At 35.6% G+C, this 17,382-nt stretch overlaps 1 protein-coding gene across 1 annotated transcript in view; it reads right to left on the bottom strand.

Annotated features, from left to right (window-relative positions):
• Positions 1–218: 218 nt before the first annotated feature.
• Positions 219–17,382, bottom strand: part of camk1da (calcium/calmodulin-dependent protein kinase 1Da) — a 95,049-nt gene continuing 77,885 nt past the window's right edge. The window contains 6 exon segments of the mRNA NM_001123060.1: positions 219–1,526; positions 3,222–3,468; positions 5,169–5,256; positions 7,511–7,589; positions 9,074–9,186; positions 16,513–16,588. Coding sequence (NP_001116532.1) covers positions 1,399–1,526; positions 3,222–3,468; positions 5,169–5,256; positions 7,511–7,589; positions 9,074–9,186; positions 16,513–16,588 — 731 coding nt within the window. The 3' untranslated portion in view covers positions 219–1,398.

Here is a 17,382-nt window from a genome sequence, read left to right as displayed (position 1 = left end):
CGTGGGCCTGACGTTGGGTTTTGACGTCAACCCGATTTTCTTTTACAAACAAAATGCAACATCCCATGACGTTGGGGTAAAAACGTTTAAAGCTACTTCTGCCACTGAAATAATTGTCATGAGTTTTCATCATCAGGAGTATTTTCTGACTTCAGCATGAAGCGCAATTTATTGGTCCGAATGAAAAGTGTGAATAAATACAATGTGGAAACACTAGGTGGCGCATGTGTCGAACTCATTCATTCATACTCGTTTGTGTATGTTTTAGAAGTGGTGTGAGCACATCTGTGTGTAAAATGAAGTGGTAATCGATAAAAAAAGTATACCTGGGCCTTTAAAGTAGGCTAATTCTGATACTGCGTGAACTTAGCATAACATTTTAGCACGATCAAACCATCATACAATCATTATAAGAGTTAAACAGCTTTCTATCTACATTTTCGACATTATTCTGACTGGATGAGACGATCTCAAACTATGGCGCCCAGTGCAGCTGCGGAATTCCCTGAGAACTCGTACACTGGGGCGCAGAGAGACGCTGCCATGGCTTTTCGGGAGATTCGTTTGTGTGTGTTTGTGTTGACTATTAACAGTTTAACTACAGTATGTACTTCAATAACTACAACTTTCTTTGTCTATTTAAAATCACACTTCAAGCAGAGAGTAGCTGCTGCTTCTCTGCGTTTTTCAAAAAAGATAGCAATCAAACATATATTGCATGTTTTAACTGATACCGTAAATTTTGTGATGGTCAAACCCAACCGTGAGGTGTGACATTGAAAGTCTCCCATCCTTTGCATTTGTAAAAAACGTCAATATATCCGCTAACCGCTCTCTCTTGTGTGCAAACAGAAAGTCTCGACTCAGAAAATGTCTCAAAACAGTCGTAAAACGTGATTATTAAAAGCACTTCTGCAGGTCAGCATGAAACCTCGAAAGAAAATGGTAGCCAACAAGGATTACAATAACTCGTGAGTAGATAGAGAAAGACAGGGGAAAGAGGGAAGAGCTAGACATGTAATGATATAGTAGAATCGTTTAACATTGGCGCCGCCCTCTTATAAGGTCGGACATAATCATGCACGCACTTTCGCACCTAAACCTCTGCGTTCGTAGCAGGATTCGTAGCACATTCTCGGCAAAGACATCCTCACAGTTCTGTTCAAATCACTTCTCAAAAAGGAAGCCGTCTGCTGGAAATCTGGTCTCCTGCCGCTGCATGCATTGCACCCTCTAGTGGCCTGGAGGTTAAATGGCAGGAGTGCATTAGGCGCGCGCAGTGGTTGCTATGGCGATGGGTCAGTCCTCTGCCTGATTGGACGGCAGGGCGGGGGGTGGGCTGAGGGGCGGGGCTCACAGCGCTGTGGCCTCCCAGCTCTCTCCCCGCAGAACCTGGCGTCACTTGGTCCCAGTTACCACTGTGCTCACAGACGCAACAGAGGGAGGGAGGGGCCTGCATGGCTCCGCCCCTGAGGAGGAGGAAGCAGCTGATGCCAGAGAACAAGACGTGTGGGGAGGGGCGGTACCTAGAAATGCAAATACACTGGTTAGAAATACACACATCTACTTCAATGTTTTCTCCTGTGAAGTTTGTCTCTTTTTTTCCCCAAACTATGTTTAACAGAGCAAGGAATTTCTCACAGTATTTCCTATAATATTTTTTTCTTCTGGAGAAAGTCTGATTTGTTTTATTTCGGCTAGAATAAAAGCAGTTTTTAATTTTCTTTAAACCATTTTAAGGTCAATATTATTAGCCCGCTTAAGCAGTAGATATTGTTTTGATTTTCTATAGAAAAAACTGTTATGTTTAGTGATATGTTTTAAAAAATATATTTCTGTCATGAACACTCTCGGGATTTAGCATAGTAATGGATATGTGTATGGCAATGTTGATGTATTTGGTCTTGGCAGATTAGATCTGCTACGCTGCTGCTGCTACCGAGATGTTCTACTGCCAGTGGATATACAGACCTGCCGTCTGAGAATATAACACGCTGCTGCTGTAAACATTATCTATATATATATATATATGTAACCCCTGTGAGCAGATCTAAACACAGGTGGAGCTGGGGTGGAGGAGGGTCTCTGAAAACATGCCGCAACTTGACAGCATAAAATGATACTGAGCATTTAAACTGATGAGGAGTAAGCTCATTGGCTACTGAGGTGACAGCAACCAATTGCCTGTGAAAATGTAGTTAGAGACGCAGGAGCAGATAAGGTGACCTATCAACCTGTGCCCATAGAGTTTCATGGCGGATATTTGACTTCCGTTAAACAGAAATTAGGGAAAAAAACATTTGCAGGTGGTATGCTATTCAGGAGGGCTGAAGAGTTTAGATGCAAAACCTGAAATGATGTCCTAAATTGAGCATTATTCTCAGGCTCCTGAGAATGTAAGTTGTGCAATTTGCCTTTTATGGTAATTAATATGTTATTTTCATTCACCTTAATGTGAAAAAACATAAATAAAGGAGTTTATTTAAAAAAAAAAAATCAGATAGCACAAGAGGTTTTTGCATTTAAACTCTTTAATAATTAATATTTATGTATTTGGACTGAATTTGCTAAAAATATATAGATTTTTCTTTTCTTTTAAATGTTTTGTCAGTCATTGTTGTAATGCAGCAATGTGGTAAAAATAATTTAAAACTCAGTCCACAAAATCTTAAAGTTCCAAAAACAATGTTTGGCAACACAATTACAGGTTTCATTTGCGTTTTAATGTTAAAATTATAACATTTTTCCCAAATACATTCATGCAAATAATTCTTAATGAAAGATCAGTTTAATAAAAGATTTCAGTTTAAAATATTTTAGATTAAAATCAGTATAGAGTCCTTCAGTTTCCTTATTGACTCATTGCTCAAATGTGTGCCTTTTTGGTACACAAATTGAATGTAGTCATGGTAAAAATGTGTAATCATTTTTATTTTTGGCAGGGGGAAAAAATAAACTAAACAACACACATTTTGAAGTCAGGAAGAAAAGCTTCTATACTGTTAAAAAGACAAAAAATCATGACTACAAATGTTTTAAAGTTACTTTCACTTATTTGAATATGTTTTTACGTATGTTTTTTAAAGTTATTCAAAGTTTAACTTAATGTTTTAGTCAGTTTGATTAATATAAGTTGAGATGACAAGAAAAGTTCATTTGAATCAACTTTTAAAAATAATTTTCACAGTGTATTGTTTTGAATGTTAAAACATATACTTAACAGTCTTTGCGTGGTGTGGGGGTGTTTCCAGTGGCCATGTCATTATTGAGAATGGCGTTTGGGTTTGGAGCAGGTTTTTGGTTTTGGGTCAGTGGTGCGGTGGAATTCGTAGTTGTGTTGAGCGGTGGGTTTGCGTTCAGTATGCGGTTCTGGTTTGCAGTGTTTGACTGATCCATGCTGCTTCCCATACTACTGCCCAACTGCAGTCTCCTCATGTGGCGAACCACCGCCGTGGCATTAAAGGCTTGCTGTTAAGTGGGGAGACAAAAAGTCAAGGTCAAAAACAAGTGAAACAGATGCACAAAAGATGTCCTACATTTTCCATGACTACTGCATGTCAAATTATGAGTTTTACTTAAGGCTTGGGGATCTTTCACACTGAACAAAAAATCCATATACAAAGTTAAAACTGAATGAGAGTTATGTTAAGCTTATTTTAGGCCTCATACCAATGAGGTTCATACAGTCATGGAAAACCTGGAAAAGTCATGGAATTTTGACATAGTAGGCCTGAAAACGTTTTGGGAAAGTCTTGGAAATTTGTCTAACAAATATCTGTATACTTGAACGTAGGCTAGTCTTCTTTTCTATCCTTGGCCAGTGGCATACTTTCACATTATTAGTACTGTGTAAGCGTAATCTAAATAACTTATACATAGATATAAATATAATTCGAAACTAAATAGATCATTGCGTGTTTTGCGATATGGTGTAATAAATTTGAACATGCTTTGTTTCCTCATTATTTACCTCTAGGCCTGTCACAATAATCAATACATCGACTTACTGCACAACACATAGACATGACCTCAATCATTTCAACATTTTAGCTGATTGCACAACCTCTCTATCTCTATAGGAGGTGTCAGTGTCAGTATGGTTAAAAACACTATAGTTTTACTATAAATAACCATAGTATATTTTCATAGGGGTGTCTGACAACTGAATATTGAGCAGATTTGCAGCCACTTTTTACTTTACACTTACACGTTTATTATTCTTTATTTAGGATATGCGCCTTCACAATCTGATTCCATTGCCTAATTATTACATTATTAAAATGACTATAATTAAATAATTTGATGCTATTATATTGTCATTCTGGCATTATATAATGATGAGTGTCATGACATGGTCTTAAAATGACAATAATATCGTTTATCGCAATATATTTTGGTGCAATATATTTTACATTTATATATATATATATATATATATATATATATATATATATATATATATATAAAGTATGTTATATATGCAAAATATAGTGTCAAATATTGCAAATTTTTACGTTTCGTTTACTTGTGTGTGTGTATATATGTATACATATGGCCATATATGAACATAAATAAATATATATATATATATATATATATATATATATATAATGTAATATATAATGTAATTCAAGTGGTTGAGAAACAAATGTAATCAGTATTTTTGCTATGTTTTGAAATATATGCAAACTACAAATTTTAATTTTACATATATAACATGTCATGTATGCAAAACATATTTAGAAATATTTTAAAATTGGATTTTTTTCCATTGGAATTACAAATAAAATATGAACTAAATATCTTATTTTTAGTTGTATATATGTTCACATATGGCCATATATAAACACATATATAATTATGTGTGATATATTTAAACAATGTATAGGTACATGTTTAAAATGCCGATAAAAATGCCACCTCGTTGTACCTAGTTTAAAAACCACTTCACTTCTGGGTTCAATGCAATTCCTTTATGTTTTCCCAACACAAATCTATTCAGTTAACTTAATCAGTGGATTGAACTTAAAACAATCAAGTGGATTGAATCTTGAAAAACCTTGAGTTGTGTTGATTCAACTCATTTTGAATAAGTAGTTTGAACAAGCTGAGTGTATGGAGCGTAGGGGAAAAAGCTGCTAGTACTCTAAATATCCACTTGCACTCACTCTCCATTTGCTTTTTGCGAAGTTTTTGCGCATCTGTCGACTGACGGACTCGTGGATGTTCTTGCAGAGTGCCGTGTCGCCTGCGATCCTGAAAAGCAAAAGCATTCAAATCAAAACTTTCAGTCGTCCTCTCTTCTCAAGAAGCACTTGTTTTTTCTCTAAAGTGTGTGAATCCCCCTCGGGTTTCCAATCCTTGTGTTTTCCTGACTCGCGTGTTTGGTGAAAGGCTTGTTAAAGGTGCCTGTGGAGGATGTGCTAATTGCCGATTAGCGCTTCGGAATACGTAATGCGAGATTAGATGCAGAGTTTTAATTGCCGAGCGTTTATTCAGTAGCTTTTCCCTTCTGCCCTTGAGAGGGATCTCGGTGCATGATAATGGAGAGACTGGATTCAGAACGCACATGCAATCCCCCGGCTGATGCAAAGAGCGGCTCGAGCTAATAACATGAAATAAAACGCCGTCTCTAAACGATGCTTATGAAGTCACAGTTTAAATGTTCTGCCGTTAAGTGTCTTAGAGGACCTGATGCAGATCTGATGAGGTTTGCATGTTGATGTTACAGTTTTTCTTAACTACTTTTTTTTTGCATTATTCCACTTTTTTTGCAATCATCACCTTACAGGTCTGAAATTTTCGTATGATTTTATTTTCGTATTCATATGCGAATAATTCATCATGTAAACAAACCTTACACACAGAGTCCAATGCGTATTAATAAATCCATCATGAAAAAAAAACAGCGATAAGCAGTCATACTTTGTTCTCCTCTCTCTTCTCCACAGTAATGGAATAGGCTGCATATTGTGTTCATCCAGTACTGCATAGAGAGGAAGGGGAGTTCAACTCATTATCTAAGAGCTGCGCTGGATTACACCGAAATGCAAAGTTTATTTCTGGAAATCAGTTGAATTTTGATAGATTGTTTGTGATGCTTCAAACATTCACATACGTAAACAAATCTTAAACAGAGACTGGCAGTGTCTTAGACATTATAATAGATGGCGGTTGGGCTGACATGTTGGACTGAAAGCGGATCATGCTTTTTTTATTATAATGTCTATGAGCAGTACGTCTCACACACACACACCAAACAGCAGCAGGGGAGAGGTGCGCCAATCATTGAATCCAGTCACGGGTTCTCAACTGTTTGCCAAATTCTTTAGTCCTTATTTTATGCACTGTGTTTGTCCTAAAGTTATCTGTAGTTATTCTGTATTTAGCTTTTCGCTTATACGGTGGCTCTGAACAGTCAAAACAGCTGTCAAAGAATTTTTTTGCGAACCTGATTTTTTTTTAATGACAGACGAAAGTTTCGAAGACAGTGTGTCAATACAATTCACATTATCGGAGATTTAATTACATTTTTTACAAACGAAAATTTCAGATTCAGTGTGCAATAACCTTAAGGCTGAATTATACTTCTGCGTCGAGTGATTGCCGTGACCCACGGACTTGTGCAGTGTTGGGCAAGCAACTTGAAAAATGTAGTGAGCTAAGCTATTAGCTACTCTTCTTAAAATGTAGCTTAACTACACTAAAAGCAACCATCTTGGAAATGTAGCAAGCTAAGCTAAAAGCTACTTGGCAAAAGCAGCTTAGCTACATCTAAGTTATTTTTGCAATTTTCATTTTTAAATTAAAGCAGCTTAAATCCAAGTCAATCATATCTTAGTGATCAATAAAACTTTCAATGAAACATACGAGGCAGAATTGTTCAGTTCAATTATTTACTGCAAATAATATGTTGTACCAAACGGAAACAAATTATATATATATATATATAATTTAACATAACAGCACAAGCTAAACCAGGTGTTACACAATTAAAATATTATAGTAAATTATAGTAAAGTATTACAATATAATACTTAGCAATAAGCATGCGTATATATATATATATATATATATATATATATATATATATATATATATATATATATATATATCACTACAAAATGTAGTGTCATTAATAACTATCATGAACTAATAGTAATTAATTACCATAGTAAACTTTAGCTCTTACTACAGTAAACTATATACATAAATAACTCCCCTCCCTCAGTCATCTTTCAATCAAGCAAGTTTCTCGTGTCAGCCCAATGATTGTTTAGCGATATCACCAACCGGAGCGAGAGGTGGCAGTAACGCACCAAAAAGTTTGTTGTCGACCACCGTAAAACAGGAAGGAAAAGAAATCGTCATTCTCGCCATCATATGGATTTACTTTCATCGGCTAGACACCGGCCTCACAGCTCTGTGATCGGTAAGACTAATTAATAATTATTTTTTATTATTAAATTAAATTCTCATTTATGACTTCTGTGTATATATAGTGACTTACCAGGGATGTCGAAGAGCCTGTTCGCATGTGTTTCGTTTTGAGGGGTCCTTTTCCATCAAACAACTGATGAAATCTTTTGCTGTACATCAAACAAGAAAGTAAACCATTAAAAAGCGCAATGCAAGCTCAAGAACTTAAGACCATTATACTATATCATACCTGTCAACCCTCTTGTTTTTTTCTGGGATTCTCTTGTATTTTACCATTCTATCTCACTATCATCCCATTTAAGTATTGTCCTGTATTTCTCATGTATTTTGTATCTTTCTATAAAAAGTAAAAGCATCAATGAGCCGATCTCGAGTGTGATGAAATTGAAAGAGAATTAGCTTTTACTTCATTTTGGCTTTGAAAGGACATTGAAATTAATATAAAAATGGCCGCATTTACTTCATTAAATCTGTGCGTCGATCGTCACCCTTCATGTGCAGCTGAATCAGTTTATTCACGCAATTACCTGCTCGGTATGAAGTCACTGCTCACAGATCAGCTTCAGTATATGCCATTTGATGAAAAGCGAAAGTGGACAATTTCGGATTTGGGTGTTTTTAAACAGACAGATACACTTAATAATGAGTAAACATGTCTGTCATGGCTTTTTTTTTTTAACTCAAATAATTTTGTCTAAAAATGAGCCCAAAAGTTATGAAAGCAATCGAATTCTTTCATTATAGATCTGTGGATTCTTAAAGTGACAAACGAGAGATTTGCTGCTCTTCACTGAGTGTCTATAGTAATTTTCATCAATATTTAAATACAGTGAATAAAGACTAAGTGAGATCTTATAACTTGATTCAATTTCTGTATAGGCCATTGATTTTAATAGGCTAAAGCTTTTATTTTATTTTCAATATTTTCTGTTTTATGTTTGCTACGAAATGAAGCTAATTTAGGCTTATATACAGTTAAACTGCTCTGAATTAACAGATTAAGGTGTTTGGGTGATTCTAGGGGGGCCTCAGAGACAGTACCAAGGGCCTGCGATATACCCCAACACCCCCCTCTCTTGTTTTATCTGTGATCCCCTTCCCCCCTTCTTCACTTTCACACTTTCATTTGCGATCCCACATCCCGGTCCTCATTTTCATCCATGACACTTCGCTTATCAGAGGGCCCGTGGTGCCCCTGGGTTTGGGTCATTTTGGGAGTTATAGGGAGTTTTTGTGTTTGTTTTATTTATTTTTTTTTTTTGGTGGAGGAAGGGGTGTTATCCCGCATTTTTACATCCAAATGTTGACAGGTATGTACTGTATTGAAATTTCAGAGTGAAAAGAAACATTTGCATCGTCTGAGATAATGTTGAGATAAAGCGGAGACTTTGCGTTTATCAGTGGAAAAACTGACAGCTAAATTTGGATTCATTCACAGTCCCTTAATTTGCAGTTTGGACGAATTTCATGGAGTTAAAGCCTGTGGTGTTTACTGAATGCCAGAGTCATGATCAGACCTTCCTGTAAAACATTCCTTTACTCTTTCTGGCATTGTGTAAGCTAGCAGATGGAGGATTGTAAATTAAACTCATATGACCCAGACCATTACCATGATGTGCTGCTTTTAGTGTACCTGAATCTGAAATATCGTCCCAGTACGGGGCATCAAACTCGTAGTCGGCTTTCAGGATCTGCTCAAAGAGTTTGGAGTCATTCTCATCATAGAAAGGAGGATAACCACACAGCCTGTAAGAAAACACATGCGTTTATTGCATCATTTCCATACAGCATGCTTTATCTGTACTATATGTGTTTATTGGGAATCGAACCCACAACCTTCTGACATCTATTCATTATATTTAGAGACGTTTACTTGAAGAAGTACATTTTGTTACAATTTCATTCTGTTTTTGAACACCAAGTACTGACATATTTATAATACTTATTTTGTCATATTGAAAATAAACAGCTCCAGTATTTGTGCTCCTTAGGAATTGATCCCACAACCTACTGACATATATACATAAATATAAATCTCTTTATCTGACATGTATTTTAGCCTTTTAATCAATAGCCTTAGTATACAGGTTCCTTGGGAATTGAACCCACAACCTACTGACATATATATTAACCCTTTATCTGACATGTATTTTAACCCTTTAATAAATAGCCCTTGTATACGGGTTACATGGGAACTGAACCCATAACTTACTGACATGTATATTAAATCATTCGTGTCTCTTATGGTTAGGAATTGAACCCACAACCTACTGACATGTATTTACCCTTTATTTGACACGTATATTAACCCTTTAATAAAACGCCTTATATGTGGGTTCCTTAGGAATTGAACCTACAACCTACTGACATGTACATTAAATCATGTGACCCTTGGGAATTGAACCCACAACCTACTGGCATATTGAACCCACAACCTATAGACATGCATATTAAATCATGTGTTCCTTTGGGAATTAAACCCCCATACTTACTGACGTATATATTAACACTTTATCTGACATGTATTTTAACCCTTTAATAAATAGCCCTAGTATGCAGGTTCCTTTGGAATTGAACCCACAACCTACTAACATGTATGTTAAATATGTGCCCCTTTTGTTAACAATTGAACCCACAACCTACTGACATATATACAGTATTAACCCTTTATCTGACATGTATTTTAGCTCTTAAATAAATAGCCTTAGTACACAGGTTCCTTGGGAATTGAACCCACAACCTACTGACATGTATATTAAATCATATGTGCTCCTTATGAATTGAACCCAGAACCTACTGACATATATATTAACCCTTTATCTGACATTTATTTTAACCCTTTAATCAATAGCCCTAGTATACGGGTTACACAGGAACTGAACCCATAACTTACTGACATATATATTAAATCATATGTCCCTTAAAGTTTGAAATTAAACCCACAACCTACTGACATATATAGTAACCCTTTATCTGGCATGTATTTTAACCCTTTAATAAATAGCACATGGGTTCCATAACCTGCTGACATGGGTATTAAATCATATGTGACCCATATAGTTAGGGTTTGAACCCACAACCTGACATATGAAATAACCCTTTATCTGACACATATATTAACCCTCTAATAAAAGGTCCTAGAATGTGGGTTCCTTAGGAATTAAACCTATAGACATTTACAATAAATCATGCATCCCTTGGGAATTGAACCCACAACCTACTGACATACAGTATGTATTAACCCTTTATCTGACACATATATTAACCCTTTAATAGGAAGCCCTAGTATGCGGGTTCCTAAGGATTGAACCCACAACCTACTGACACGTATACTAAATATGTGTCCCTTGGGAATTGAACCCCAATAACTACTGACGTATATATTAACACTTTATCTGACATGTATTTTAACCCTTTAATAAATAGCCATAGTATGCAGGTTCCTTAGGAATTGAACCCACAACCTACTGACATGTATGCTTAATATGTGCCCCTTTTGTTATGAATGAACCCACAACTTACTGACATATATACAGTATTAACCCTTTATCTGACATGTATTTTAACCCTTTGATAAATAGTCCTAGTATGCTAAGGAATCAAACCCACAACCTACTGACATATATTATGTTGTATGTTTTCAAAACACTTTTATAGTATTATTTTGAAACACTGGAGATTACTAGCCCTAGTCCTGTGTAAAAAATGACTGAATATTTCTTTTGGCTGAGCAATACTTTTAGATGATCACTGTAATCCCCTGAAAACACATCATCATACACCTTGATAACAGTCAACATTACGCTTAGTAAACAAGCGTAAATAAACCCCCAAGAGCCTTTGGAACCCGTCTGATTAAAGAAAAGACGGCTGATTAAACCTGAGTAACATAAATCACACTTCTCCAACATCTCTAGGAATGTTTTTTTTCACCCATCATCAAAGCCATTAAAATACCTTTCCTCATGGGGAACGGAGGCAGTCGGGGAGAAAGGGATGGTAATTTTCTGCCTGATTTCGACCCCATTAGCTTGCTGTTTTTTCTGTCTTCTCGTTGGGTTTGCTAATCAGTGGCTAAGAGAATTAGCTACGGTTTCGGCCGGTTGTCATTGCAATAATCACACCTGAGAGAAGGCCAACCATGCATAAGATCTGCAAGCTCTAGCGGACGACTGACTCACAGACGCTTATCGCCAAACACACACCAAACGTATTTTATTACTATTTATATCAGTTCTTATTTCAGGTACTTTGAAAAAAATAGTTTATTGTTGCTGTACATTTATATATGTATATTTATAAATGTTTTTAATATATATTTCATTAAAACTTTAGTATTATTTACAGTGGGTAATTGTTTTTTCTCAATAAAGTACACACAGTAATAATCCAATCAGAGTGATCCTAGCTTACTATAAATTGATCACTTTCTCCTTACTGCTCTATCTTCGTTTTAGAAGAATTCCCCTTTCCACCCCATCTCCTCCTTTTCCTCCCTTTTCTAATGGGGGAGCTATCGAGACTGATATCGGATCCCCTGATAAGCTTATTGACCGGGCGGGGGGCCTGGGGTCAAATATCTCCGAGCTCAGGGTTCTCTCCCGGGACAGCTTGCTAAACCTGCTATAAATGCTAAGCATATCTAAATAGGAACTCTTGATATTATTTCTATTATAATATATATATATATATATATATATATATATATATATATATATATATATATATATATATATATATATATATATATATATATATTTTTTTTTTTTTTTTTTTTTTTTTTCAAATGTTTCCCAAATTATGTTTAGCAGAGCAAGGAAATTTTCACAGTATTTCCAATAATATTTTAATATTTTTTCTTCTGGATAAAGACTTATTTGTTTTATTTAGGCAAGAATAAAAGCAGTTTTCAATTTTTTAAAGCAATTTTAAGGTCAATATTATTAGCTCTCTTAAGCATTACACACACACACATATATATATATTCGATTGTCTACAGAACAACCCATCATTATACAATGACTTGCCTAATTAACTTGCCAAATTAACCTATTAAAGCCATTAAATGTCACTTTATGCTGAATACTAGTATCTTAAAAAAATATCTAGTCAAATGTTATGTGCTGTCATCCTGGCTAAGATAAAATAAATCAGTTATAAGCAATGAGTAATTAAAACTATCATGTTTAGAAACAGAAATTGGAAAAAATTATACAGGGAGGCTAATAAATCTGACTTCAACTATATATAAATAGCTTTTCCTGATTCATTCAAGTCCTCCCTTATATCTCTTTCTAGTTTACGACACATTTGACACATTACAGGACTAAAATTACAGGACCGAAGATGCTAGAGCGGAAAGCATAAACGTGTGAATATATTGTGGACGAGGGCAGCTGTGAGTGGGAGTGAGGGAAAGTGTTATTATCTGAGCCACAGATTCGGCAGTTTGTTGACAGACAGCGATCGGAGAGCGAAACAAAAGACAAGTGACTCAGACGCACACGCAGAAGTCAAGCAGACTACGATAGGGGAAGCTGACGAGACACTTGTCTTTATGTTGGTTTGAGAGCCAGTCAAATATTAATACACACAGAGACGCGCAGATGGCCGGAGCTCATGTGAAATGTACAGCTTTTATGACACATTCTCAGTCTCCTTATGAGCATTATGGCGCACTAAAATAACAAGACATACAGAGGGAGGAATGAAGAGTGGCGACTAGGTGATTTATAGTGAATATTTAGGTTATTGGTTATTGATTGTGGAGGCACTGTGACCCAGTTTGTAGCACTGTCACCTCACAACAAGAAGGTTGCTAGTTTGAGTCCAAGCTGGGCCAGTTGGCATTTCTATCTGGAGTTCCAATGTTCTCCTGGTGTTCATGTGGGTTTCCTCTGGGTGCTCCGGTTTTCCCCACAGTATAAGTGAATAAGGTAAACAAAATTGGTCGTAGTGTATGAGTGTGAGTTTGTATTAATGTTTCCCAATACTTGGTTACAGCATCCACTGCGTTAAACATATGATGGATAAGTCGGTGGTTCATTCCGCTGTGGCGACCCCTGATTAATAAAGGGACTAAGCCGAAAAGAAAATGAATGAATGTATGAGTGTAAATGTGAGAGTGTATGGGTGTTTCCCAATACTTGTTTGTGGCTGGAAGGGCATCCGCTTCGTAAAACATATGCCGTAATAGTTGGCAGTTCATTCCACTGTGGCGACCCCTTATAAATAAAAGGACTAGGCCGAAGGAAAATGAATGAATGAAAGTTCCTTTGCTAATTATGTGCCTTTAAATCATCATTGTGTTCATTTGGTGAAATTATTGGTGTAATTTTTTCGTGAAAATGTACACACTGGTTTGTTTTTGTGAATTGTGGGGACGTTACTGCATTCACAGTAGTGACACAGCACAGATATGCAATGTTGAGTCTGAATTATAGTTGACAAGGAGCCACGGAATTGTATTTAATCACCGTATTTATACAGAAATTTTACTTAGAATTTTTATCTTTTTTTCTATACCAATATCTACATTTCAAAGTAAAAACAAGATTATTTTACTTCCCCACTGGCAGATAATTTAATTTGTTTTAAAGAAAAACTTCAAACTTTGCCTTATTTCATCTGACTTTTAAAACCAAATAATGTTTTTACTTGATCTAAGCAGTTTTGTTAGATATTTAGACTACAAACGAGACAAAGCAAAGCAAGAAAAGCGTTTTTTTCCCTATTCTGATTATTAAATTTTTGTACCTGAATATTGTTCGACTCTCCACAAAAACATCAAATCCCAGGTAGCAAAGAATTCTGGCCCAGATTTGGCATAAAGCTGGCACAGCAGGCATTCGTCCGGCACTGGCATATACAGCACAAGGGCCAAACATGGCCCAGGTTTGGCTGAGGTGGCACCGTCTTACAGGCGGCACTTAAGACTTGGGCCAGATATCAAATGTAGTATTTGGCCCAGATGTTTAAAAAGTATATGTGGGCCATGTACGTTTGGTCTATCTTGACCCACTTTTAAAATACATTTAAATTATTTTTGAGTGAAGAAACAATTCTATCAATCAGGTCGCTTCAAGAAAAAGCAGATCCATAAAGTGAAATGCTTCATGGGTTGAAAACATTGCAGTCGTGATACATCAACATATTTGGCCCAGTTTAGCCCCAGTTATGGATTATTTGCCCAGATATGGTCCTTGTTTGCCTCTTGTATGGAAGCCAGACTTGGTCCAGTCATGTACCGTAATTCACTGTGGCATGTGGGACAAGCAAATGCGGTTGGTGTGGGCTAGATCTGGGCCAGAGAAATTTTGCTATGGGGGATATAGCTCAAACCGTTTTGTGAAACTGTTTTCATATTGGAATATTTATTACAGAAATATAAAATATCGCAGTATTACATTTTTCCAATATCCTGCAGCCCTCGTACAAACTAGATTTTCTATACCCCAACCCTCACAGAAAACTATGTGGAAAAAATGTAATTCGGTGTGATTCATACGTTTTTGGAGAAATGAGGACTTCAGCAATGCTTATACTTATGTCGTTACACAGATTTGTGTCCTGATATGTCACAAAACATGTATACAAACATACACACACAGTCCTACCACTAATCTTTTTTAGTTTAAAACAATTTAGAGTATTTACTGTTTTTTTTATTATTCTTTATCAGTTTTTTTTTTCTTTCTCTACATTTCCAGAAGACTAAAACCAGCCATCTATTTTAAGCCAAATCACCTGGCCTTATATACACTATTAAGGATTTTTGTAAATTACACATTATTTGCTCTGCAATATGAACTGTAATTGACTGTAGGACAGTTGTGCAGTTTCTTACTGTATTTTAAAGTTGCACTTTGAAAATTACTCTATATTTTTGCAGTAAAGATATACATACAATACTGTAAATACATATACGACATGATAAATAATGCAGTAAGAATAACTACAGTGTTTTTGCTGTAATTCATTTACAGTAAGTTACTGGTGAACTGCTGCCAGTAAGTTACTGCAGATTCTACAGGAAATTGAGTCAGAATTATTAGCCCCCCTGTTTAATTTTTTCCCCAATTTCTGTTTAACACACAGATGTTTTCAACACATTTCTGCACATAATAGTTTTAATAACTCATTTCTAATAACTGATTTATTTTATCTTTGCCATGATGACAGTAAATAATATTTTACCAGATATTTTTCTAAACACTTCTATGCAGCTTAAAGTGACATTTAAAGGCTTTACTAGGTTCATTAGGTTAAATAGGCAGGTTAGGGTAATTAGGTAATTAAAAAGTTATTGTATAATGATGGTTTGTTCTGTAGACTATCGAAAAAATATATAGCTTAAAGAGGCTGATAATTTTGACCTTAAAATGGTGCTTAAAAAATTCAAAACTGCTTTTATTGTAGCCGAAATAAAACAAATAAGACTTTCTACAGCAGAAAAAAATATTATCAGACATACTGTGTAAATTTCCTTGCTCTGTTAAACATCATTTGGGAAATATTTACAAAAGAAAAAATAATTCAAAGGGGGCCTAATAATTCTGACTTCAACTGTATGTATATATATATATATATATATATATATATATATATATATATATATATATATATATATATATATATATATATATATATATATATACACTGTAAACAGCACCTTGGCATTTAAATCTCATCTCTAAGTCTCACCAGACCATGTTTTCGATGTAGTATTAATTAACAAAGAGTTCTAATGAAACATCTGCTGAGAAAATCTAGAAATGTTTCCATCGATTGACATCTCAAACATCTGCGAGAGACAAACTCTTTCTGGTTTAGTGACTCAGACTTACTCAAACAACAATAAGACCATACAAGGAGAATAAATGAGTGAAATCAGACAAACCATCTGTAGCTGATCAACAGGAACGGCTCACTTACTCATTAGGCCACGACATGCAACATTTTCCTCCGACCTGATCATACGTGACAATTTCATTCTATTCCTAACCGAAGGAGTCCTGAGCTAATAAATGAAAGGACAAGTGTGTGTGTGTGTGTGGCATTGTGGGAACTCACAGGATGTAGGCAATGACTCCGATAGACCAGCAGTCTACAGCTTTACTGTACGGTTTCTGAGCGAGGACTTCTGGAGCTGAAAGGATAGAGGAGAGCACATCAGACACTGACAAACATGTTTCATTCCTGACTAGCAATGTGTTAGACAGTCTCCAATTTTTCTAGAATATGAGTCATGTTTTTTTAATTACGAAAGTTATGTTCCAAAGCAGCTTATAAAATGCAATTAACATCAAGCCAACAACACCTATACTGAATGAGAGATGTGTGTACTTTCTACATGCTAATTATCAAACAGTGATAGTTTAGCAAGTTGCTAAAATCATTTACCATTTGGGTTCGTTTTAGCATGTTGCTGGCAGGTTTAATCAACTTAAGATAATGATACAGACTTAAACTTAATGGATGGTTTGATGGATGGACAGATAGCTGCTAACATGTTTTAGCATGTTGCTAGCATTTTTCAACAAGTTAAGTATATATATTAGACAGACAGATGGATGGATGGAAGGATGGATGGATGGATGGATAGACAGGCAGGCAGGCAGACAGACAGACAGACAGACAGACAGACAGACAGACAGACGGATGGATGGATGGTTAGATGGATTGACAGATAGATGATCACATTTTTAGCATGTTGCCAGCATGTTTTAACAAGTTAAGATAATACGAATAATGTAGATGGATGAATGGATGTACAGGATGGATGGTTGGATGAACAGATAGCTGCTGACATGTTTTAGCATGTTGCTAGCATGTTTTAACAAGTTAAGATAATGTGAAAATAGATAGATAAAATAGATAAATGTGAAGATAGATAGATAGATAGATAGATAGATAGATAGATAGATAGATAGATAGATAGAT

The sequence above is a fragment of the Danio rerio genome, chromosome 4, assembly GCF_049306965.1.
Source record: "Danio rerio strain Tuebingen ecotype United States chromosome 4, GRCz12tu, whole genome shotgun sequence".
NCBI lineage: Eukaryota > Metazoa > Chordata > Actinopteri > Cypriniformes > Danionidae > Danio > Danio rerio.
Note: the sequence above shows the minus strand (reverse complement) of the source record. Positions and strands in the feature narration are given on the sequence as shown.